At 41.3% G+C, this 27,454-nt stretch overlaps 1 protein-coding gene across 1 annotated transcript in view; it reads right to left on the bottom strand.

The window, feature by feature from the left end:
* Positions 1 to 22,336, bottom strand: part of HAS2 (hyaluronan synthase 2) — a 28,643-nt gene extending 6,307 nt beyond the window's left edge. Inside the window, exons 1-2 of the mRNA XM_059671801.1 lie at positions 21,694 to 22,336; positions 9,264 to 9,890 (exon numbers count right to left, since the gene is read on the bottom strand). Coding sequence (XP_059527784.1) covers positions 9,264 to 9,890 — 627 coding nt within the window. The 5' untranslated portion in view covers positions 21,694 to 22,336. The remainder of the gene's footprint in view (positions 1 to 9,263; positions 9,891 to 21,693) is intronic.
* Positions 22,337 to 27,454: the final 5,118 nt, after the last annotated feature.

Here is a 27,454-nt window from a genome sequence, read left to right as displayed (position 1 = left end):
ATGACGGATGCCTGCTCTTTGGCAACAGCCCACTTCTAGGTAAAAGGAAGAAGGAGAAGTTAGGCTAACCCTTCCTCCTTCCATACTCAGTCAGATTCAGTCACTTCTCTCTTAGAGAGGAAGGAGGGAGACAGCTGGGAACGGCTACTACCTTTTCTCACACATGAATCATATGTGTGGGATGGTGCTTCTTCCACAAGATCAAAGAAAATCAGAAGTAGGAAAAGTGCTGCCGCCTCTCTACTCCTGAATGATGCTAATAAACGCTGTATTCTTTCCTGGGAAATGCAGTAGGATCTTAGTAGATAACAAGTGATCAGAATGGACAGGCAATGAAATGAACCAGTTTCATACCCCAAATCAAACAATAAAGGACATGATTGGCAGAAATGGTGGGTATTATCTGTAATTCCCATTATTTTGCCATTAAGTCTGACTATACTGAATGGATTTAATCAAGATTAATTTATTCATATCACCAGTGCATATCTTTAAAGTTCTCCAAACTACTTCATAAAAATAGTAGGGATTTGGTTTTTCAAACAATAAAATGTAGAAATCTCAGCATTTAAAAAAATGTGTCAATTTTACTAATAGCTATTTTTTTCTGAAAATAAAATAAGTATTAAGGAAGAAAGTTGGTGAATACACCAATTTAAATGCATTATTGGAAGTTATGGTTAAAGGGAGCAAATGAGGTTATCCAGTTCTAAAAAGTGAACTGAACATCTCACTGGTGATCTAAGAACTAAGTATAGCAATTTCAGGGTTAACTTCTGAATTTTTAAAATTTTACTTAACATTTAGAAGAACGCTTTTTCTAATAAAAAAAAAAAACCCCATCCATCAAACTACAGCAGGAAGGCAGGGGAGGGTGGGGGGCAGGAGGGGGGTGGGTAAGAGATCAACCAAAGGACTTGTATGCATGCATATAAGCATAACCAATGGACATAAGACACTGGGGTGTAGGGGAGGCCAGGGGATTGTCAAGGGCGGGGGGGGGGGGGGGAAAGGAGACATATGTAATACTCTTTGTAATACTTTAAGCCATAAAAAAAAAAAAATTAAAAAAAAAACCCCATCCATTCATTATTACATTCTACTTTGGTCCAGGATGGTCTCACTTACTTTAGGGGGGGAAATTTAGGAAACAGTTAAGCATTAATTTTTCATTGCAGAAAATAGGATTTTACTAATACTTGGATTTGCACCCATTCAACCCAAGCCTCAGAAACCTAAACAAACTCCTCCAAAGCAGTGCTTGCCTCTGCCATGCCTTGTCTATCATTGGTTTGTATTGGCTAGGAGGTGGGCAGGCCTGTAGGGAGGGTAGAGAAAGCGAAGCGAAGGCAGAAGTCCAGTCCGCCTTTAGAATCCAGCATCCTGAGAGTTTAGGGCCACACCCACCTCTATTGACTCAAGCTGGGAAAGGTAAAACCAGAAAGCTAAAATAAGACTAAAAACAACAGGAAGGGGGCAATCTAGAATTAATGTTCAAGTAACTCCGCCTGCTTGTGAGCATAAGCAGACCAAGGCAACTGCCTCTTTGAAATGACTAAACTTGAACCTAACTTCTGAGGTTCTGCGTGTTTCAATTGGCCCTGCCCCTCCCAGTTTCCAAGTGCCAGGAGCTCTCAGAGAGAGACTGTTTGCTTGGTGAGTTTAACTGCGTTGGAAAGGAAAGCTCTCAGAAATCCCTTGGAAAGGAGTTGGTTATAGTAGGTTAAAGAGCCTTAAGAAGTTCAATTTCTGGATGTTATTTGGTGATTGAATGCCAATAGAAAGCCACCAGCTATGAAGTCGGTAAAAGCATGTATGTTCATGGACCTACTATTATTGTTTTAGTGTGTAAAGAGTATGATTAGTAATAGCAGGAACAGGATTTCCAGTTGTCCCCTCACTAATTAATAAAAAGTATGTAATATCATGAATGTCGGTTGCCTATTTGGCTCTAGGCCAAAAGCTGTGGGGGAGGACATTCACGAGTTCACAGAGTTTAACCTCACCTGGAGAAACACTACTGGACATGATATGTACCCCGGAAACTATGAGAGCACAAATCACAACATCTCTCTGTCCACACTGAATGTGTCACTGTGATTTGTTCCCACCACATGAATTTTGACTAAAATGAGTGGAAAATGTCAAGACAAAAAGACATTATTGGGAGATTCTAGCCACCTCATTTTTAACCACAAAATATCAACTAAAGTGCTTGAGACCATCTGTCTTCTTCCTTCACTATCCTAGCCAAGAGGTAAACCTTACTCTTTCTTATCTAGAACAGTTGAAAATTTTTTAAAAAAGGAATATCTTGTAACACAGGAAAACTCAAATTTCTATGTCCGTAAATAAAGTTGTATTGGAACCCAGGCACACTCATTCACTTTTATATTATCTATGGCTGCTCTCACACTAAAAGAGCAGAGCTGAATAGTTGCAACAAAGACCACATGCCTACAAAGCTTAATATTTACTATCAGGCCTTTACAAGCAAACTTTGCCTTGGGACGGAAATAATTGGTTGCAGCAGAAGGGTTCTCTTTCCCAAAATAAAAAATAATAATGAAAAGTTGAGATTAAATATGTTCTAAGTCCTAATTTTAATTCTAATAGATTTTTTAAAGGTTGGCTCCATCTCCATGTTATAAATAACATTAACTGTATAAAAAATGTAAAACAATTAGATTTTTTTCATTCGCCAAGATTTGCTTATTTTAAGAACAAATGCCCTCAGAATCAAGAAGCCTCAACTTAAGTCTGTGTCTGACTACCTCTATCACTGTGAACAAGACATTTACCATCATTGAGATACCAGGTGAGACAGCCTATAAAAGTACTTTGTAAGTTACAAAGGACTGTAGAGAAGTATGCCATTAGCATTAAGTAATAATTCTTACATGCTTATACTTCCTAAGTAAATGCATACCTAAAGAATAACGCTCCTTACCACAAACAGATGGACCAATAGAGAAAATCTCTAATAGGATCATGGGAATTAATTACATATGAAGAATCTTTTGTGTCTAGAACTATCCATAATAATCATCTATAAATTATTAGACTGTAGCCCTGACTGGTTTGGCTCAGTGGATAGAGCATTGGCCTGCGGACTGAAGGGTCCCAGGTTCAATTCCGGTCAAGGGCATGTACCTTGGTTGTGGGTGCATCCCCAGTGCGGGATGTGCAGGAGGCAGCTGATCCATGTTTCTCTCTCATTGATGTTTCTAACTCTCTGTCCCTCTCCCTTCCTCTCTGTAAAAAATCAATAAAATACATTTTTTTAAAAATTATTAGACTGTAAGTCCATTGTCTCAGTGATCTGAAAGTTAATCTACCTCACTGTGATTTAAATAAAAATTTCCTCTAGAAATATCACTTAGTCTACCAAATGCTTTCTAAATTCCAAGACCCAAGTCTAAAATGCCTAGTCTCTATGTTTCACTTTTAAAAATATATATATTTTAATTGATTTTTAGAGAGAGGGAGGAAGGAAGAGGGAGAGAGAAAAACATCGAAGTGAGAGCAAAACATTGATCAGCTGCCTCCTGCACGCCCCCTCTACCAGGGATGGAGCCTGCAACTGGGGCATGTGCCCTGACCAGCCCTGACCATGCCCTGAATGGAAATCAAACCAGCAACCTTTTGGTGCACAGAATGAAGCCCAATCAACTGAGCCACACCTGTCAGGGAAGTTTCACTCTTTTAAAAACGGAGGCCCATAGCAAGTAAGCAGCAGAGTTGAGTTAGAATTCACATTTCCCCATTTCTAGTTCAGTGTGCTATTAATCTTATCCTCTAAAATGAAGGATACAAGAAGACATATAACTCTCTCAAAATCAGCCCTCAGAATATTTTGGTTGCTTAGACTTCCTAGTCAGAATAGGAACCAATCATTGCATACAGTGGATGCTTATTACTCATGGTAGTGACTGTTCTACAGTTTCTGTGAACACTGAATTAGCAAATACCAAAAAATTGCTTCTAGAAAGAATATAGGGTTAGCTTCCTCCAAGCCTCTGGTCACAACATTTTTGTCTACTGATCATTACCTAACTTTGTTTTATTTATGTTTAAATACACTATATGAGTCATTAACATTGACTAGAAGGCCAACAGCCCTATTAAGTCTAAACAAAGCTCTCCTAACAAACATATTTTCTCCATAAAGCAATTGCAGCCTCTTGCTCTAGAGAGCCCTTCAGGACTACACTTGGGGCCATTTAAAAGCTACATCACCAAAGGGAAAAAAACACAAGAATGTGAAAACTAAAATATTACCTAGCCCGTAAGGAAGTTACTTGTTTACGGTAGAAAAGCTAGAACAAGAAGGCAAAGCATGGTCTTGCTAGAGTGAAATTTTTGCCACTCCACATGTCTGCAAATGATCACAAAAGTACTTGCAAACATTGCTGTGAGGTTACAAATATGTTTCGTGAGTGGCATAATTTACAAATGAAGAACCCATGAATAATGAGGGTCAACTCTTATGAATGATTTAGTCTTTCTCCTGCTCAAAGGATCTTGGTTACCTAGGGTGCTGCCAAATTAAATAAAGGCCAACAGTCCAAATAAAATTGCCTCTTATATTCTTCCCTTTAGAGAATGTCCATGCTTGTAGATTCTCTACCTGCTAAATCCCTAATGCACACATTGGGGAATATTGGTTTTTCCTTTGTCATACAGACTGGTGGCCACTTATGTTGGCACTTATCAATGTTTGGAGATAAGCGATAGGAATGAATAAAGCAATTATATAATCTAACTATCAAAGGATACTTAAAGTCTTCTGATACTGAGTATTAAAAAGAACAAAAAGTAAATATAATCCCAAAATTGTTTTTTAAATAAGGGAAAAATAGAAAGGTATACACCAGAAAGTACTAAAATTTACAATCTATGGGTCATGTATTTTTTACCAATGATTTCAGTTTTGCTCATTGTGCTTTTCTATAGTTCTTAAATAAGTGTTACTTTGGTAAATAAAAAGCTAATATAAATACTATTTTGAAAAGATCAGAGACTTTTGCCGTATCTTAAACCATATCTAGATAGGTCAGAATCTGTCCTACTTTGAAAAAGTTTCCCCAGAAAATACCTAGATCCAAAAATGAAAACCTTCTGTGAACACTGAGTTAGCAAATACCGAAAAATCTTCTCTTCTCACTTTATTATTTGTCTTCTGTTTTTCTCCATCTCTGAAAGCAGCCCCTAGCATCTTAGATGAATTTGCTACCACACTGGCTTTCTCCTAGACCAGTGATGGGGAACCTATGACATGCGTGTCAGAGGTGACATGTGAACTCATTTTTTGGGTTGATTTTTCTTTGTTAAATGGCATTTAAATATATAAAATAAATATCAAAAATATGTCTTTGTTTTACTATGGTTGCAAATATCAAAAAATTTCTATATGTGACACGGCACCAGAGTTAAGTTAGGGTTTTTCAAAATGCTGACACGCCGAGCTCAAAAGGTTCGCCATCACTGTCCTAGACTAAAGCTTTCCTCCATATTCCATGTCGACATTAATTATTTGAGTGGCTTTAAGGCTGAGACAGTACTCAGAAATAGGAGTAGGAATAAACACTGAGAGAAATGGAGAGGTGGTAATTGATATAAATAAATCCTTTTCTGGAGGAGACCAGAGAGAGTTGACCCGGAGAGCCCAGGAGTAGAAGTAGAAATGTTAACCTGAGATAGATGGTGAGGTTAGATACCCTTGAACCTGTAAATAGGAGAGAATAAGAAAGATCTTGATGGCCTTCAGAACCAGTAGTTTTGCTTTTCTCTTTCGTAGGAGGCAAGATCATCTGTTAGTAGTTAAGCAGGGAGGAGTTTGGGTAGAGAGCTGGGAGAATGATGAAGGTATGCAATAATAGGTCATGAGAGCAATAAGAAAGACATCTATCTATTCAAGATCAAGTGAAGAGTGCTGACCAGTGCCAAAGACCCAGCTGCAACTGGAAATTAACCATGTTGGTCATGTCTCTGCACAGTGAAGCAGTGTTCTCCAGCCAGGTTAGCAAGATAGTGAACAGATGGTCAATTTCGTCCCTCGCATCATTTTCTCTTATGTATAAGCACCTGAGCCTTGCTTGTTTCCTTCCTTCCCTAATAGACCTGAACTCCACGTTCGGGGGTTAGTCACTTGTAATGCTTAGTAGCCAAAATCCTGCACCCCCTTTCTCCTTTGTCTTTCTGTGGCTCTGCAACTCTCAGACCCAGGGTCAGTCAGAATGTTATAGGGCATACCTGGCTACTAAATATTGGGGAATTTGATTGATGAGGGATGGCAGGATGGAACTACCTGGTTTCAGAATGCCACAAGGTGGGGTGTGTGTGTGTGTGTGTTTTACACTTCCTTGAGCACTTGAAATGGACCAAGAATCCCAGGAGGATTCAGCTCCCAATTACCAGCTGTTGCTGGGTCAATCTCTCCAGAGGCTTCAGCCTGAAGGAAGGAAAGGTCTCCAGGCTGATTAGGGCTCTAGCAGCAAGCCTACTCCAACATTTCATATTGTGTATTATTTTTTTCCTGGACAGGCACAATGTCAGGTTGTCAAGGATACAAACAAAATTCAAAACAAAAATGATGGGAAAGGGGGTTTGGGAGGAGCAGGTTTATAAGAAGGAGGAAAACCCACACAATCATGTCTTGATTAGAAATGACAAGTGATTGTTTTAACTACAATTAAAAGCAAAATATCAACAGATGTTTTCTTATTTTACGCCCAGGGCATCATTTTTCAATCCTATGCAAGTTCCCCAGTCATCTCTTCCTTTAAATGGGTCACTTCATCCCTCATCTAGGCCTGAAGTTGCAGAATGTAAGTAGGTATAAAATGTCCTGAGTTGCCGAAACCGGTTTGGCTCAGTGGATAGAGCGTCGGCCTGCGGACTGAAAGGTCCCAGGTTCGATCCCGGTCAAGGGCATGTACCTGGGTTGCGGGCACATCCCCAGTGGGATATGTGCAGGAGGCAGCTGATCGATGTTTCTCTCTCATCGATGTTTCTAACTCTCTATCTCTCTCCCTTCCTCTCTGTAAAAAATCAATAAAATATATAAAAAATAAAATAAAATAAAATAAAATGTCCTGAGATAGCTGAAACTACCTTAATTGTGAAAGTTCTAGAAATTAGGAGAAACTTGGGGATGAAACTCTATCAACTCCCTAAATGAGAAATCAATATGCAGATTGGTATCAACTGAAGAAATGCCCCCAAACTCTTCAGATATTAACCCAAATTAACAGTTGTAGCAACTGACATGTATTATAATTTTTAAGAATTACATGATTACATATATATAAAAGCCTAAGTGACTGAATGACTGGTCGACAGGTTGCTATGACGCACACTGACCACCAGGGGGCAGATGCTCAACACAGGAGCTGCCCCCTGGTGGTCAGTGTGCTCCCACAGTCAACCTCCCAGGGCCGGCCAACCTCCCACAGTCCCTCCCACTGGCCAACTGGCCCCAATCACCGGCCAGGCTGAGAGACCCCATCCATGCATGAATTCGTGCACTGGGCCTCTGGTATAATAATAATAGGAAACTTGTAATAGTATTAACACCATCACTAACAACTTTTGCTACTTTTGTAACTTTTGTACACTTTTGTCATATCTTTTGAAATCATTACCTCAAAACCTTTGTAAGATTGCTTTCTTTTATCCAGAAAACTGAGGCTCAGGGAAATGGCCCTGCTCAAGTCATCCAGGTAGAAATATGTGGATTCAAAGCTCAGTCAACTGACTCTAAAGCCAGTGCCCTAAGCCCTGGCAGGGTAGCTCAGTTGGTTAGAGCATTGTTCCTATATGCCAGTGGTTCTCAACCTGTGGGTCGCGACCCCTTTGGGGGTCGAACAACCCTTTCACAGGGGTCGCCTAAGACCATTGGAAAACACATATATAATTACATATTGTTTTTGTAATTAATCACTATGCTTTAATTATGTTCAATTTGTAACAATGATATTGGGCGTCACCACAACATGAGGAACTGTATCAAAGGGTTGCGGCATTAGGAAGGTTGAGAACCACTGCTATATGCCAAGGTTGTGGATTCTATCAGGGCACATACAAGAACCAACCAATGAGTGCATAAATAAGTGGAACAACAAATCTTTCTCTCAAAATCAATTTTAAATTTGAGGGGGAAAAAAACAACAAAAACAAGAGGCTGCCATCAGAGAAATGTACTCAAAGTGCTCAGGCAGCACAGGAAAAGGTGCAAGGAACAGACCACTCTCCGTAAAAATAAATAAAAATTAAAACACACACACACACACACACACACACACACACACACTAATTTAAAGCCAGTGTCCTTTCCCATGCCATTTTACAGAGAGACCCACCACTAGGCATGACTTTGTGGCAATAAAGGCCACACGGTATATGTGGTCTTCTAAACCTAGGATTGTACTCTTAAGAGAAAAGGAAGATTTCTTAAACCTGAGACATGTCTTCTTTTTCATATCATCATGGCCAGAATCTATGAGCATCCTAAAGAAAAAAGCTTCAGTAAGAACTAGGAGAGGAGAAACCCTACAAGTGAGCAGTCAGGAAATTAACGAGACACAGCCCCGTCTAATTTTCATGTGAGCAAACACCATCACAAATGCTTTCAAAGGTCAAGTTGCAGCGAGTGAGGTAATGCTGTTTGGGGAGTGAAATAAACATTACTTCGGTTTTGCTCTGGGAAGGTTTTTCCTTTTTCTCCCTGTTTCATATTTCTTTTCTTTGTCTGTTTTGAATTCGTTACCCTTTTCAATCAAAATCGTTCTCGTCACCCCTCATTTTGCCAGGTCTCTGTGAACACCGTTTTATAGCCTTCCTTTGGGTCTGCAGATTTTTTTTCCCCTCAAGACCCTCTGCTCGGCAGACACTATTTTCTTACAAGGCTGGGAATTTTAAGAGTGTGGAAAATGACGTTGGATTTGACTTGGCAGAACCAAGGGGGGCAGGGAAGGGAAAGGGAGAGAAAGTAGGAAGTGTCTCCTGTTCAAAATAACCTTGATTTCCAACCAACAGCATTGCACAAGTTAAGCATTTTCATAGATAGTCTTAACAGTTTTACAAGGCTTTTCCCCGCCTCTTTCAAAATGTGCTTTCAACAGTCTTGCTGTTTTCAAATGCACTGAAAGGGGCACTGTGTTCAGAAGTGACAAGGATGGGCTATAAGCATATGACTGGAGAGATACAAAAGCTGCTTTATTTGGATGTATGTTTGCCCTGGCAGGAATTCGGAAACCTACCTGCACATAATCCACGCTTCGTCCCAGGGCTCTGAAGGCCGTGTACATGACTTCTCTTTTTCCACCCCATTTCTGCATGATGCAAATACTTTTGTTGGACAAGACCAACTGGGTGACATGTTGGGAGCTTTCTTTATGGGACTCCTCCGTCTCACCGGGACCCTTCTCGTGAAAGTTGTTCTTCCAAATATAAGTGGCTGACCTGTCCCTGCCCATGACTTCACTGAAGATGTCCATCATGTAGAGGTCATCCTCCGAGTTCCCGTCTATGACCATGACCACTTTAATCCCAGGGTAGGTGAGCCTTTTCACAGATTGCAAACATTTCCGTAAGTAGTCTGGATCTTCTTGATATGCAGCGATGCAAAGAGCAACAGTTTTGTTCAATTTAATGGGGGTTTCTAAGGATTTTTTCATTTTTCGGTGCTCCAAAAAGGCAAACAGGCTTTGGATGATGAGGTGTGATGCTAAAAAGGCACCATACAGTCCAAAAGAGAAGTAGTAATTATCTGTTTGGATAAACTGGTAGCCAACAATATAAGCAGCTGTGATTCCAAGGAGGAGAGAGACTCCAAAAAGTGTGGTTCCAATTATTCTCAGGATACATAGAAACCTCTCACAATGCATCTGTAATATAATCAAAGATACTCTTGGTTAATGACTCTTGTCCCACACCTGTTGTATACATGGTTATCATTAGACGAGGAGCATTCAGGAGTTTTAACCTCGAGTTTCTCACTCACTAGCTGTGTGACTTTCTACATCTCAGTTTGCTCATCTGCAGAATGGGAATATAAGGATGACCTCCTATGAATGACACCTCAGAGGGCTGTTTCAAGAATCAGATGAAATGATGGCCCATCGCATTATTGAAAATCACAATGTGTTAAACAAATACATGGAACCCGTTATTTCTAGTGTGTTAGATCATTTATCTAAGGTAACACTCTGTGTGTGGTCATAGCTAGGTGTGAAACCTAAATTTCCTAGTGAGCCAGTCACATTTCTTCCTACACCATGTTTTCTCCTCATCCCCAATACTGACCAGCAACAAATCCAGAAGAGATTTTACTGAATTGCTCATGTCATTTCATCCTATCTCTAGTGCAAATCACTCAGCTCTCACCCTTTCCGTGCACCCAGCTGAGGTTGGAGATCAAGTATCCTACCTGGATTCTAGTACTGGTTCTTTCATCAACTAACTGTGTAGCCTTTCGAGAGTCACTTTACCTCTCTGGGCCTCAGTTTTTTTCATCTGTTAAATGAGGGAGTTTAGACTCAATTACTTCCAACGTCTCTAATGACATTAAAAATGTGTCATGCCTAGGTGTCCTGCACAGACATCTATCAAAGCCCCTGTAAGCCTGCGTTGCATTCTTTTTTTTCAGATGGCTGTCTCCTCCACCCATCACACTAACACCAGACTGGGATCAGGAACCTTACTGGACCACAGTAAGCATATAATAAATGTTTGTAGAAATAAATCATCAATTAAAGAAATAGCATCATGCTTAATTTCAACAGGTAACTTTCACATCCTCTTAAAAGCTGTAACACATTAGACCTGAAACACATTTCAGCTCTTAACAGTCAATTTTGTACTCCTCCCTACAGTTTGTGTATCTCCTGGTTCAGGCTGGAACAACTAGAATATAGGAGGACCACTTTTCTGTGTTTTCCAAAGCATCTTCAAGCCCGAACATAGAAGAGGTGCCGGGTAAGACCTTTTTATTTATTTTCTCTTGTTGGGTTTCTGGACCCAATTTCAATGTGTGTTGGGGAGGAGGTTGCCCACATATCCAATAAACAATACTCTGGTCACCTGCTGGGTGTCCTACAATTTACTTAATTCTGACACTACCTGTCAGATCCCACAGGTTAAGTGTTCAGTCCCACAGGACTGCCCTCCATCCCACAACCTTCTGATCCCAGTCCCAAGCTCAGGTTGTTACCTGTGCTTCTGACTATTTATCAGAGGTTCTTAAGACCCCCTGTTCCTTGGATTTGATGGATTTGTTAGAGCGGCTCACAGAACTCAGGGGACCCATTTACTCACCACATTACCAGTTTACGATAAAAGGGTATAACCCAGGAACTCTTCCAGGAATGAACTGCAATCAGGAATTGATACAAATGCAGTGTCCCCATCTTCAGTCATTCACACCAACGTCAGGGTTTTCATTATATTTACATGTAATTACTGTTTAAGCTTTTTCTTTAATTCAGCTGGTCTTTGAAAGCTAAGTTAATTTATTTTCAATGGAAACTTAGGCTCAGCAATTATCCCTGCAAAATTTCTTGTTGGATATGCCATCTATATTTCCCTATTCCACATTAAGGCTTAAAATTGCATGTCCACATAGCATTCAATTATCTTGTATTATTATCTTGGTTGTTGCTAGTTGTGTGGCCACCATGAGCTCTCAGCTCCAAGAGGCACCATTCCCGCTCTAGTCCCTGTGGTCATACACTGAGGTGGGTCTGAATTACACTGAGTGTGGCTGCTCACCAGTATGCTTCCTCCTGAAGCACAGACTGCTTGCTGTGGCCCTGGTGTTCCAGCCTTTGGAAACTGGAGATGGATCGCTTCCACTTGGGACTTTTAAAAGAGAGAGTGGGCATCCTGCAGTCTCTTTTCCTCCCACCAGCTCATGCTCATGCCAGCAAGATCCTAGGGCATTGCACAGCCCAAAGACAGAGCGAGCATAATATGTACAACTCGAGCCTAATAAAGGTAATCGCAGCACAACTGGAAAATTCAGGCTGCTGGAGAATGGTGAAATCTTTTCAGTGAAAGGCTAGAGCACAGCATCCCTTGCTAATTCAAGCAGCTGTTGGGATGCTTAAATCTCCCACAGGGTGCGTTAGCCACTGCCGAAAGGTGCTGGGAGCACCAGACTTGGAACCTGTCTGTTTCCAAGACGTGAGTCATTCTCACAAGCGTGAAACATTTCAAGGGGACGAAAGCCCTCTGCCAGGGAGAAGCTGAAGTGTGTGTTTCACTTGTGTTTAAAATCACCATCGCCAGCAAAAGAACTGCCTGCTATTCTTTTTCCATTATTCACATTTTCCTTGCTTTTATCAACACACGTGGACAGAGAGTGTTGGCAAAGCATCTGTGAGCCACAGCTGAAGTGGGAACACCACCTGACATCATAGGCGTCTAACACAATGTCCGTTTGAAGCCTGGGCAAAGTTGCTGGTAACTTGAAGCAATGTGGCTAGAATGGAACCTTCCTCTTTCTGCGAGGTACTGCAGTGTTGCCCTGATGGCCACACACAGCATCTCAGTCCAGGCCACAGGGCAAAAGGCACATTTCAGAGCCAGATTTACTGAGGGAATGTGTTGATCTCAGGGAGTGACATACAGGATGTGTTTCTTTATAATTTCCCCTGGGTGATTTCATAGATATGGGCACCATATGTGTGAGACTTTCTGAGACAATCCCCAATTCAAATACCCCGTTTCATAAGCAAACTTTCATTGTCAGACATATGGCTTTATTGTTAAATAGGAAAATCTGGTTAGTTTCACCCTAGATCATAAGAGCTTACTGCTAGATAAAAAGATGATTTAGAAATCTACCTTCCATAAATATTTAAAACATAAAAGTTGGAATTTTTTGCTCAGTATCAGACTTTAGCCTATTCATTAATTACTTTTAAATGTTTCTTAAAATTATTTTAGAGGAAGAGGGGGGAAGAGAGGGAAAGAAGGAGAGAGGGAGTGGAGAGGAGAGGAGAGGAGAGGAAGAGAGAGAGAGAGAGAGAGAGAGAGAGAGAGAGAGAGAGAGAGAGAGAGAGAGAGAGAGAAGAAAGAAACATTGATCTGTAGGCACCCCATCCAGGGATTGAATCTTGCAACCTGAATATATACCCTGACTGGGAATCGAACCAGTGACCTTTGGGTGCATGTGATGATAACCAACTGAGCCACATTGGCCAAGAGCCTATTCATTAATTTTTAAGTTGCTACTGGACTTACTAACAATTATTTACTAAATATTATTCTTTCAGAATTCTAAGCCAAACTAGGTGTTCAAGAATGGCGTAATTTAAGATCCACAAAGCCAACATTTTTTATACTTGTTTTCACTAATGTACCCCAAGAATATAAACCTGGGTTATATTGTTTATAAATATTTACTGAATACCAACCTGGCTTATGATTGTTGTTCAGTAAATTAATGGGTGTAAATTCATCAATATCATATTGCCATCACTGTTGTTGTGTCAGCTGACATTCATTCATCATTTATTAGATTCTAGGCAGTGAGGCAAGTTTTATTTGGTTTGTTGAAAGGCATGATCCTATTTAATCTTAATAACTTTAAGTGGTCAATGTATAGTTAATCTCAATGTTACAAATAACATATACATGTGATGAGGAAAACAAGACTCTGAATATTTAAGTAAGCTGCTCAAACTTACAAAACCAGCAGAAGCATCCAGCCAGTGGCATAATGCCAAGTGATTAGAATATTCTCAGAAAATATTAGCAGAATAGATTTGAACCCTCCTGGCAGCACTTTTTTTCTGGCTATTAAAACATGTTATATAAGGTTAGAAAAGAACTTTGAAAATGATTTTCCTGCTGTTGTGGAAAATGAGAAATTGACATACACCCAGTTACAGACACAAAACTAGCCAATCCTCAGAAGATATCTGGGCTCATATACTTTCCTATGTGGGTACAGCCAACAGGGTCATGGAATGCAGTTGGCATAAAGGAAGCTGATGGTTCCATCCATGCAAGAGCAGTGCTCCCCAAATCCTTTTTTACTATAAGAAGCTCCTGTTTCTATTGGTCCCACCTGTAGGGAAGATATAAGCCTTGCTGTTAGCTCATATACCCTATAACTCTATAGGCATTGGGCATCAGAGCCTTTTCCTACCCCATGACCTCATGTTAACCAGAGGGCTAATGGTGCATGAGAATAGCAGCTGCTCTTTCTGCCCTAGTGAAGTGGTGAGAACTGAATTCCCATAGCTTTCATAAACTGGTCCTTTTGTTTTGGATCTGGGAGAAACTGAAGTGAATTCAAATTAATTGAGTCAGCATCTGGGAAAGGCTGCAGACTTTAGTCAAAAAGATACCTCTTCTGAGAAGTCCTAGCTTACCACTCCCTTTTGAACTAACTTCTCCTACCTGCCCACTCTGCACTCCCTATCATTATCTCACCCCTAACCCTGTTTTGATTTTCTCAATGATTCCATGTACACTCTATGGCTATAAGGATGTATGTGTCTCAATCAACTGTGCATTCCTGTACCAAAAAAACAAACAAGCAAGCAAACAAACAAAACAAACAAGTTCTGGCACATAGTAGGTATTTAATACTACATTCTGAATAAATGAGTAAGTCCATTTGGACTCAGGCAGCCAATGCAGACTAACAGAGCAAAGGTCACTCCCCAATCTTTGGGTCAGTGACCATATAGTGAGCCACTAAATGTACCCCTCATGCAGCAATATTTTCCTGCTATAAAGACAGTTCCATAATTTCTTGCTCAGCTATCTAAAGATAATGGTTATGTGTGTGAGCGGGGGAGGGGTTAGGGGAAGGGTTCCAAACCAGTTCTAGAATACCTTTGGAAAACAAAGTTAGAAAAGGCAAATAGAAGAAAACAAAAAACTCAAAAAGACCTATGCACCCTCATGCTCATTGTAGCATTATTTACCACAGCCAAGATATGGAAACAACCTAAGTGTCCATCCATGGATACATGGAATATTATTTGGTCATTAAAAAGAATAAAATCTTGCCATTTGGGACAGCATGGATGGACATTGGGGACACTGTACTGAGTGAAATGGGTCAGACAGGGAAGGACAGATACTGTGTGATCTCTCTTATATGTGGAATCAAATAAATAAGTAAGTGAATAAATAACCAAGCTCTTAGATACAGAAAATAGACTGGTGGTTGACAGACATGGGAGGGTTGGGGTAGGAGAAATGGGTGAACTGTTTACTTCATTTCATTTTTTGCTTAAATAAATGGAATTTTTTTAAAGTCTTTTTTTAAAAATTTTTTATTGATTGATTGATTTTTTTAAATATATATTTTATTGATTTTTCACAGAGAGGAAGGGAGAGGGATAGACAGTTAGAAACATTGATGAGAGAGAAACATCCATCAGCTGCCTCCTGCACACCCCCAACTGGGGATGTGCCTGCAACCAAGGTACATGCCCTTGGCCGGAATCGAACCTGGGACCTTTCAGTCCGCAGGCCAACGCTCTATCCACTGAGCCAAACGGGTTAGGGCTAAATTGAATTTTTTTAAAAAATCATAATATTCCACCCTAACCGGTTTGGCTCAGTGGATAGAGCGTCGGCCTGCGGACTGAAAGGTCCCAGGTTCAATTCCAGTCAAGGGCATGTACCTTGGTTGCGGGCATATCCCCAGTGGGAGATGTGCAGGAGGCAGCTGATCGATGTTTCTCTCTCATCGATGTTTCTAACTCTCTATCTCTCTCTCTTCCTCTCTGTAAAAAATCAATAAAATATATTTTTTAATAAATCATAATATTCCATTATGATGATAAATTTTTTTGCATCTATATTCTGAAATAATAGTAATTAATATTTATCAAACACTTTCTATGTACTTTGCTAAGCACTTTAATACATTTCATTTAATCTTCACAGCAAACTTGGGAGGTACTGTCTACCCCAGGTTACAGATTAAGAAACTAAGGCTCAGCCCTAGCTGGTTTGGCTCAGTGGATAGACCATCAGCCTGCAGACTGAAGGGTCCCAGGTTCAATTCCGGTCAAGGGCACATGCCTGAGTTATGGGCTTAATCCCCATTAGGGGACATGCAGGAGACAGTCAATCAATGGTTCTCTCTCATCATTGATATTTCTGTATCTCTTTCCCTCTCCCTTCCTCTCTGAAATCAATAAAGATATGTTAAAAAAAAAAGAAGAAAAGAAAAAGAAACTAAGGATCAGAGAAAAATACACAATTGCTTAACGGTAGAACTGATATTCACACCAATGATTATTTGACCCGAGACTGTGTTCTTGACCATTACACCTTACTACATCCTTTAATATAAATGTGAAAGATGATACCTGCATATTCTTACAGAAAGAATATGCCTGGCTGGTGTGGCTCAGTTGGTTGGGTGTCCTCCCCTGCACTGAAAGGTTGCTTATTCCATTTCTGGTCAGGATTTTGGGCTCAATCCCAGTGAGGGATGTGCAGGAGGCAGCAGGTCAAAGTTTCACTCTCACACTCTCTCTCCCTTTTCCTTTTTATCTCTCTAAAAACCAACAAAAATATTTTAAAAAAAGAAAATATATGACCTCAGATGTAAATTCCCAAATATTTTTCAAAACAGACATTTCTCATCCTTCACTATCATCAGAACATTAGGACATTTGTCTTTTGCATTTTATCATCTTTGGTAAGTTTTCTTTTCTTTTTCATTCAGAGTGGAAGGGAAAGGGAGAAAGAGATAGAAACATCAAGGATGAGAATCATCCATCGCCTGCCTCCTGCATGCCCCCTACTGGGGATTGAGCCCGCAACCCTGGCTTGTGCCCTTGACCGGAATTCTAGGACCTTTCAGTCCACAGGCCGCTCTATCCACTGAGCCAAACTGGCTAGGGCTGGTAAGTTGTTGTTTTTTTAATATTTCAGCATGATCCTTCAAGATAACCTATTAAGCAATTGTCTTGCACATGTGCACTGTAGATATTTGCACTAAACTAATTTAAATAACGGGTCACATTTTTTTTTCTAACCAAAAAATCAAGTGGTAAGTAAAACCAGACATTTTTTTATTCATTCATGCCCCGTTTTTAAGTTCTAAGTAAAACTTAGGACAAAAATCTTACCTTACTTAGAAATCTGTATCTTTCAGTTGAATGTTAAGTTATATATATATATGTTGAATTTGGGCGTAAGAGGGAGGGATGATGAATGTAGTAGAAGTCAGAGACTACAGTCTGAGGTATATTTGATTACTTACTTAGATCAAGAAAACCAATGATGCTATGCAGGCCTCCTTCCAAGTGTATTCCACCCAGATGAGAGTCAGTACAGGTTTAAAAGTCCAGAAATCAGAATGCCCAGTTAATTTAAAATGAAGCAGCTAAGCTTGACCTGAGTGCACTCTGGTTCCCATGCTATGGGCTTTGAAGTCTGCCTCTTCCTCTCCAGCCCCACTGCGGTTCTCCCAGCAGAGAACCTGGAGCTGAGCTTGCAGGGTTAGGCAACAGCCTTTCATAGGCCTTGTCCCCACAGCTGTGTCTGGATCCAGAGCTTTAAGTTTCAGATTTCTTTCATATGCACCGTCAATACTGATCAATCCCTCCTAGGATGCCAATACTCCCAACTGCCTTATGGCAGAGGGGAAAATTACAAAAGACTTGACATGGAATCTTAGTTCTGTTTCTCCATTGGCTCCTGGCCACTGTTTCTATAGAGCAAAACTCTGTGTGACCACATGGGCCACAAAGGTCAAGCCTCTTCATGAAATCTTTCCTGATCTCTCTCAATCACATATGATTTGTCCTCAACTTGAGCCCCTATAAAACTGGACCAACCCAGCTGTAGCATGTCCACTTCAAGGATATTCTATTTACTATTTCTTGGATTAAATTTCATCCACACCCTCCCTGTGACTTTGAGTAAGTTGCTTAATCTTTCTGGGCAAGGATCCTTTATTTATAAAATTTTCTTTGGGGGTGGGGAGTGCAGAGTAGGGGGTAGATATAATGTATGTAAAGTGCCTAGCTCAGTGTCTGAGATGTATTAGACGTTAAATCAACAGTAGCTATTATTTTACATTTCTTATGAGTCAGCTCAGATTTTGCCTTACACTATAGTTAAAGGCTTTGTTCACTGAATTCCATTAGAATGTGGACTGCATCTTATTCATTTCAATGTGCGGTAAAGATGTAGGCATTTAAGAGGCATTCGTTCATAAATATTCCTTGAATTTAAAGAAAATATTCAACGGTATGACCTCATTATATTTATTTTGACTCATATCAGTAACATCCTTCTAGATTGCGGGCAAGACAGTATATATGATATCCACATAGGTGACATTCAAAACAGACTTGAATAACTTAAGGTATGTGCAATGGGATGATACTTCTTCTATGCAGATTGCTGCGAGACAGTACAGGGTTAAAACCACATTGGGGTGATGGAAGGGGTTTTTCTGCAGGGAGCTGTCCCCCCCATTCAGCTGTCAGACCAGCTGCCCCTGGCTCTGTCCTGGCAGCCTCTTAGGGAAGCACAGCCTGGGTGTGCAGGGATAAAAAAAGAGAACCCAGAAAGGGACAGTGGGGTTATGCTCTCTTCTCCAATTTCATTAACTCATCCCACCCACTCCCTTACATTATGCAAAAGTCAGGAAGCTAATAAGGTAACAGACTACTTATTTTTAGATTTAAAATGTAACTGCAATATAACTTTGCCAAAGGGGGTCTGGACACTGGCCCACAGATAAGGGCTTTCCCCACAGTGCCAATAATAAAAAAAATAAATGAAACAGTGAAAGGTGTGTGTTTAAAATTTCAAGAAAAAAATATTTTGAAAGAAATCTTAGCTGGTAAGGAAACCATCTGTGAAAAAGTATTCATGAAATTCTACATTGTGGGGCTGTTCTATAGACTGACCTAACAAGAATAATTATACAATCTGATTTACTTTCTAGTAACTGTTTCTTTCCTATTCATTCATTGCACAATTCCTGTTTTCCAGGAAGGTAACTGACTAAATATTTTTGCTTCCTTCCTGGAGAATGACATTCAAATTTGATAGTAGTCATTGACTTAAGACCTTGAATTCCTATAAGTTACATAACTCTCTGATAAAGTAAGGCTTTAGTTCAGCCCTGGTTGATGTGCCTCAGTTGGTTAAGTATGGTCCCCAGCACCAAGGGGTTGATGGTTGATTCCCTGTCAGGGCACCTGACAGGGTTGGGGGTGGGGCGGCGTAGCCTATGGATGTTTCTCTCCCTTCCTCTCTCTCTAAAATCAATAGACATATTTAAAAGGGGGGAAAGGTAAAAAGAAATAAAGTAAGGATTTAAATCTAAGTGTAACACAAGCAACTCAGGTAATAACTGTTTATCAATAAATCTACAATACATCAAATCATGTTTCTAGTCACCCAACTCAGGTTACATATATGTATTTTTCAATGAGTGATGATATCCTAATTGTAACACTATAATCCAGAAATGTCTACTTAGACTTCTAAAGTTATTTGTTCCAAAATTGCAAATGCATAAACAACATAATATACATACTAAAATAGGTACTTTAAAGAGTTAAACTTTTATTGAAAATGTAAAAGAATAGCCAAAATACTAGGAAAACTGATGGATTTTGCCTTTTTAAAAATACAGTGAAAACTAATATAACGAATGCGTCAAACTGCACACATTGGGATGGAAAAGTTTACAATTTAGAGTTCTTTTCAACCCTATCCTATAAAATTTTAAAATTGTATCTACAAAGAGTGTGATAGGCATATTAGTTGTTCTAGCCAATTCCATCTAAATACACATTTTAATTTTAAACATTTAATCATTGGCATGTTTAAAGTGTTGCCCTTTTAAATTTTTGTTAAAATGACTTTAAAATTTCATAATCCCGTTTAACATCTCTTAATGTACATCATCATGTGCCTTCACTGCAATGAAAAATATACAGGAGGAAAAAAAAAAAAAAGCCTGAAAATCTACAATGGGCAGGGAAGTTGTTCTTCCTCTTAACTGCCTCACTAACTACCAACACTGAGCTGTGAGTCTATATATACTTAGGCCTGGAGTTCGGGGGAAGCCCTTCGTGACCAATCAGGACTTCCCTATCTATTGCGTCACACCTCCCCCCGGGGCGTGACGTCAAAGGCAATCCCAGGCCAGCCACGTGGGTTGGAGGAGTGTAGCGTTTCTGGGCAGCTGTTTGGAAGACACCCGCAGCAGCGATCCCCAAAAGTGGAGGGCAGGGCGAGGGGCGGGGGCGACAGGGCTCCTACACGCACCTCCAGGGAGCGTGGCTCTAGTCTAGACGCTCGCTCGCCTGGGAGGCGCTCGGGGCTGGGGAGCCCAAGTGCGGAGCGCGGGCCTTTGGGGGATGGAGGGAGAGGCACGGGGGAAGCTGGCACCTAAGGCTGTGTAATAGGAGCCGGGTCTTGTAAAGCCTCCTCCCCAGGAACCGCCTCTCCGCTCCCAGCTCCTCTTTCCAGCCTTAATTATCCTTTCAGCACCGTTTCCCCTCGGCTGCGTCTCCTTGGCTGGAGGAAAACGCCTCCCTCGCCTCCCCATTCTCACCCTCACACAGACCCTCCTTTCAGACCCGCCCTCCTGTTCACAGGGACCCATTTCGGAGCCCAGGCTCACGCTGGGCGGGAACCAGCATGACGAATTCCGCCCAAGGTGTTGATTATCCATCCCAACGCAGCCTCTGGCTCGCCTCCCACCTTCGCCATAGGCTTCTCCCAGACCCCCTCCGGCACCCCCGCGCTAGGCGCTCGGGACTGCGCCCCCCAACCTCCCACCCGGCCGTGCCCCGCGCTGCAGCTGCGGAAAGAGGCTCCCCAGCGAGCTGGGTGCCACGTCGGAATTGGCTCCCGGGACGTTGCAGCTGCCCGCGCGCCGCGCGCGGTCCCCAAGCGCGCCCAGCCCGGGGCAGGCGGGCCCGGAGAGGACCGGGGAGATGCGCGCCCTCCTCCCGCCAGGATCTGGGGGACGCCGTGCCTGATTAAGGCTTCCAGAGCCGGGCTCAGCCCGGACAGACCCAGCCTGACACTTTAATGGGGTGCAGGGAGTGCACAGGAGGGGAGGCTGGAGAAAGGGGGGAGTGGCCGAAGGAGGCCGGTAGCCGAGAGGAAGTGGGGAAGTACCCTCCTTCTTGGGGTCCCAGCTAGGAACCCCGATCGTTTTAACCCTTTGCATTACAAGTAAGAAGCGGGCTTCCCACTTGGAAGTTTAAAACGCGCTGGGCAGTTCCAGGGTTTTCCTCCCCACATCGAGTGGATGGGAAAAAGAAGAAAATGGGATGGGAAGGAGAAGAAATGCATTTTCCTTACAACAGTGGGAATTCTGGTTTCCTGACTGGGGAGCCCCTCTGCGGCTCCGGAAGATGCGGAATGGAAAAGTACATCCCGGGACGCGCAGTCTTTACCGGGCAGAGAGGTTACCTGTGCTCCCAGCGAGGCAGCGGATTTCTGGAGAGCGCCGCAGGGATGGGGAAAGACAAGGTTGCTAAGCCTGACAGTTATCTGCAATATCCACTGCATTTCAGTCTGTTGGAAATTTTCAGACCTCACACTTTTCTGTCGAAAACTGACAGTAAAGATTTTTTTTTTAAACCACACCTATGTAGATTATTTCTTCCCTCCCCTGGCCTATTCGAGCACCCTCGTCCTTCACCAAATCGCGCCAGTATAACGTACCTTGTTCAGCTCTTGGTCATAAAGTTGTCCTCGGCCTGTCTGTGTGGTCCCGGAGGGCCGGTGGCGGGCAGTTTCCAGAATTGAGGTAATAAGAGATCAGATGAATTTGAGACGACCGGCCAAAAAAAATAAAAAGTTTAAAAACAACATTTAAAGAAAGATGCGGGAGCCTTAAAGGTTTGATTCTTCCCCCACTTTGAAAGGAAATTTCACCAATATTCTCGGATATTTCCGCTGCACTTAAGTCTCCTGATCCTTTTTTTTTTAAAATGTACTTTAAAAATAAATTAATTTTTTAAAAAATTTTTATTGTTATTCTTTGTGCTCCAGTCCTTCTCCCCTGATATCGGGGAATCTCTTCTCTTTTTCGTATAGAAAGAAAAAAAAACGCCCGGTGAAGACTCAGCAGAACCCAGTAAGCGCAGAAATCAGGAGAAAGTCTTTGGCTGGGACTGGTTCAAGTCCCTGGTTCAATGGGCTGCTGGAAGCCAGGACTGGGTAATTCTTTCCAGACGTCTTGACTTCTCCTTCCTCGCTGCTGTTGCCTTTCTGCCTCCTCCAACTTAAGGGGGTCTTAACTAGGGAGCTGGTGGGTGTTTTAATAGGGCGGAGGAGGGAGTGGGGGGTGAGGGGAGTGGAGAAGGGAGGTGCGGACTGGGGAACCCGGAGGGGCGGGCGGGCCGGCGGGAGGCGGGGAGAGGCCGAGAAAAATTGGCCATTCAAAGCCCTTTCTGAGCTGGAGGCCGGTTTTAAACTCCAATGAATTCAATTAACTTGATTGCTAACGTGTGCAGAGAGATGCAGGGCGCTCATGCTGGCCACCACCTGAGTCCCTCGGTTCTCCAGCGGTGGAGCTGGAGGCCACGCTTTGTAGACATCCCTGATTCCTGTCCTAGTTACAAGGATTCCCTCTTTGCGATCAACTCTGCATAGTGTTTAAGTAATTTGCTTTAAGGCCAAGTGGTACCCTTAGGCTAAGGAACCGCTCTGGGGAGAGCGAGCTGGAGGGGTGTATGTGTGTGTGTGTGTGTGTGTGTGTGTGTGTGTGTGCGCGCGCGCGCGCGCGCGCCCGGGAGTCTCTAAAAAGTCGGCGACTGGTCCATTCACTACTTGCTAACCCTTTCTTCCCTCCAACTCAGAAGTTTCTGAGCTGATGTGTCCAAATCCCCCTTTCACAGTCGTTTCCGCCTTGGGTGGGCGGGAAAAGCGGAAACATAATTGTGTGGTGTTTGTTTTTTCTTCTTAACCTGCTCCCCTAACGTAAAAATATATGCTAACAGCATGCATTATAAATAAAATGTAATAAAAATAAAATAGCCCTTCGGAGGACTCGAAAATAGCGCCCTTAAAAAAGCATTTCTAAGGTAATGGCTTAAGTGGCTTTTGCTTCTTGCGAGCCTTTTAAGAGGACGAGTCAAAATACTTATTTATTTGCTTCAAGGTGGTCTTTTCTCATCTCTCTCCCATTGTCCCGAGGCTGAAAAGGGTTCGTTTTCTCGTTTACTTTTTTACCCCCTTTATTTCTCTTTCGTCCTCGCCAACAACCGTCCTCGCCAACAATGGACAGTAGGTGGCACTGTTTGGGAAAAAATGAATGAGTTTACAAATAACGAATGTGGCCTCTGGAGATTTTTTTTTTTTTTTCCCTTTTCTATCCAAGGTTCCTCTGAGGTATGGACTCCTTTCGAACTCGATTAAGCCTTGAAAACTAGATTATTGCTCCTTATCACATATCTTGGACAATAATGACGAAATCAAAACAAAAAAGTCGAGTCGACTGGAAGGGATGATTTATAACACGTCAAACAGGGTGTGGTGTTGGGGGGATGTGATTAGAGGGCAAATATTTTATTGCAATACCAGGTAGTTAGCCAACCCAGTACCCAAGGGCCAACTGCAAAGTACTCATTTCGATCTCCACCCCACACCCCACCCCCACCTTCACCCCCCACCCCCAGGCCACCCCCATCCCCCACGCCCAGGGCTGTTACACCTCTGGCAAGCATTACCTAGGCCTGGTGACTTCACATCGCTCTGAGGAGACCCACTTACCAATTTCCCCCTACAAACCTTCAAGGTTTCTTTCACCCTTTGAACCCTGCCTTTGTGGTTCAACTCTCAAGGAACTGGCTTAAATTTCAGAACACAATTTCATCCCACTTACTCAGATTCTTACCTTTTAATTTATAGTAGTTTTAAGTGCTAAATTATGATTTAAAATATATTATGCAACTTATGTACTCTTACATATCATGTGGATCACACTGATTTAGGGTGGAAGTTGTGGATATCGAGAGTCTAGTTTGTGGAACCCCACAAGAACTTAATTAACCTCAGCTCTACCCTTCCGTGAATATTACATGTAATGCAGGATTGCAGGGCTTGGTTGCATTTAACTGTTCCTGTGGAAATAGTTAAGCAATGAAAATGTTTGGTAAAACGGGGTTTCTTTACTAAACAAAATCACATTTGTTGTTTACCCCCTCGTACTTGTAATTCATGGCCCATAAAGACAAAGTAACATGTTTTCTGACTGTGGATGAATTTAAAAGCTAATTACACATCCATGCATTTCTATCCGTTTCAGCCCCAGCCCCCAACCCCCGCCCCACCTCTGCCCCCCAAAAAAAGAGAATAGGGAAGAGACTAGCACAGTTTAAAGCTGGAGGTGAAATAGTACATCTAACACATTTTCTTAGGGAGGCCTGAAATTCAAATCCCACCTTTGATGTGGGATTGTGTGATGTGGGCTGTTTGGGTGAGCCTGGAAGTATATTTCACCTCTCTAGACCTTTATTTCCTCGTTGATAAATGAAAAAAATACCTGCTTCACAGAGCTATTATGTTAATAGATTAGCATAGTGCCTAAACTCTACGCTTAGGAAATCTTCCTAATATAACCATTGTGGCTATTCAAAAAAACTTTAGCAACTGTCTCCTGGCTTCCTATTCCTTAAAAAAATTATTCTTCATATGCATTAACTGCGGTTTCATCCTACAAACTCTAATTTGACCTACTTAAGCTTTCCACAGTCTCCTCCCTGATTCTCATAGATTTATATAGCTGTAATTATTCTATGTGCCCATGGGTACACCCCAAACCTTCAGATTTAACCAAGATTCCTTTCTGAATCCCAGGCCTGAATTATGGCTTCTAGCCATCTAGCAGCAAATTAGGAGACGTGAGATTCAGTTTCACAAACAAACGATGGCACCAATAAACTGAATAACATTTGATAAGCAATTTAAAGTGTCATTTCTGTTTTAAACATTAGTGTTTGGGTCAGAAGGTGATAGATGTTTTTGGTTTTGACATCTTAAGACATATGTAATCCAACCAATACCTATTGTTTCAACTATACTAGACGCCATAGCAGAGAACTTCAGAGGTAGGAGTGCTACTTGAGTCAGTGTGAGGTCACAATATGTTGTTGCTAGTCTCCTCGTGACACAACACAAAACAAGTGTTCTTATGTCTAATAAACAAAGGATTTAGTACCTTCATGCTTCTCTGTATAAGTGGTTCTCAAGGTTTTTTTTGGTGTAAAGGGCCTCTATACATTCTTAAAAATTATTGAGAACTTCAAAAAACTTTCTTATAGGGGATATATCAATACTTACCATATTAAAAAATAAAAGCTGACTGAAAAAAATTTAAGTACTTATTAATTCCATTTGAAACAATAATAAATGCAATGACTTGTCACCTCAATAACAATTTTTTGTGAAAAGGGGACATTTTTCATTTTTCCAAATCTCTACTATCTGACTTAATAGATGTCAGCTTACTTTCATATCTGCTGCCTTTTTTGTTGTTTTGATATATATCAAATCATTTGGTCTCAAACATATATGTAATTGGGAAATGGAGTATTTTAATACTCTCTTATATATTCTTTTTAGATACCACACATAAAATTGACAAATAGTAATTCTTAATGATAAGTTGTTAATGTTGAATCTAAAACAATAGGAATAAAACGTGTGTACTCTTGCATTAAAACCTGTTGGTCTATCTTACACATTAAATACATCTTTTACAATCACTCACGAATTTATACTAGATGTTGATTATTTAGAAAATATCAATGAGTTATGCAAATTTTTCAAATATTGATATATTTCCTTCATATTTAAAAATCACAATCATTAAGTTCACCACCAATCTCATCCAAAAAAGTCTTTACATATTGGAAAGCTGTTATAGTCATGGCAGTAAATAAAGTTTTCAAATTTTATAATTTCCTCTTGAAAGCTTAGATAGGCCCTGGTCGAGTGGTTCAGTTGGTTAGAGCATCATCCCTATACACCAAGATTGTGGGTTCGATCCCCAGTCAGGGCACATAAAAGAATCAACCAATGAATGCATAAATAAGTGGAACAACAAAGATCGTTCTCTCATAAATCAGTCAATAATAAAATTTTAAATAAAATTAAGAAAGCTCAGATAGTATCACTAGCAACAAATACTGCCTGTTGTTTTTACTGTAGTGACAAGTTCACTTCATACATTTTTCAAGAAAATCAAATGTCTTCCACATATCTAAATCCAAATAACAGTAGTTTGTCCATTAGTGGTTCTTTCAAGTAAAAATGATATTTCATGATAAAAGTGGCCAGCTCAGTCACATGAAAGCTTTTCCTCCAGACAAACAAGTTCGTTTGGTGCACAGCAAGCTGTGTACTTTCCATTTCTTCACAGAGAACATTAAAAAGACATACTCAAGAGTTGACATTTAATGAAATTAATACTTTTTACTGCTTTGTCAAGGGCTTTCTTAAATGAAATTTACTTCTTATTTCCCTGTGAGTGCATGGGGGTAAAAATACAAAGACTGCTATGATGGTCCAGTTTGGTGCCACTGTCCTGTTTCAAGCTAAAGTACTTGTAGCTTATTCGCCATTATTTTTGCATTATTGATACTGCTGTAATCAACCCAGTTATTCATTAACTGGAAAGAAATGAAGGGAAGGCCGAATATTATAGGCATGCCCAGTAAAGTCTAAATGACCTAAAGAGGGTGCTTGCCTGTCAGTCATACTTGGGAACAAGGCATGGGCCAGAGTAGGTACGTAAGTGTGGCCACTGTGAGCAAGGGAAGACTTGATATTTAAGCTCCTAAACCAAGGGGTTCTCTCTCTTGCTTGCTCTCCTGCTGCTGAGGCCTGACTCCTGAATCTTGGCTTGTGGGCTCTCATGCTCTGCTCACTCACATGGCCCATAGCTATGAGGGCCCCACACACAATGGACTAATGGACTTTAACTTGATGTTATACGGGACTCAGTTCCACCATGGAATGGACACTTTGGACACTGGCTTTGCTTTCAGCTCTGCTGAGGCCCTAGCTGCAGTTTTTCCCGGACCGGTTTAAGGGAAATGGGACCTTTAAAACCAAGTGATATAACTCCACACAAATAAAATTCACTCATTCTCCTGTGCGAGTCTTAGGAAATTCTCTTTTTCAAGATATCATAAGAACCTGACCCCCAGAACCAAGCGGGGGAAGGGATCCCTCACCTCCACTGGTAGACACCCCACTTCCACCGATAACTCTGTAAGTGTAAATGTCCACAAAGTATAAGATGAAAATAATTTTTATATTATTATACAAATAGTGTTGATCTGTGGATACCCTGAAAGGGTCTTGGAGTCTCCAAGGGTCTACAGACCACAAATTGGGTAATATTAAACATAGAGGCCCGGTGCATGGATTTGTGCACCGGTGGGGTCCCTCGGCCTGGCCTGCGGGAATCAGGCCA

Source organism: Myotis daubentonii, chromosome 17, assembly GCF_963259705.1.
Source record: "Myotis daubentonii chromosome 17, mMyoDau2.1, whole genome shotgun sequence".
Classification (NCBI taxonomy): Eukaryota; Metazoa; Chordata; class Mammalia; order Chiroptera; family Vespertilionidae; genus Myotis; species Myotis daubentonii.
The sequence above is the reverse complement of the archived record's forward strand: the minus strand, read 5'-3'. Positions and strand labels throughout refer to the sequence as shown.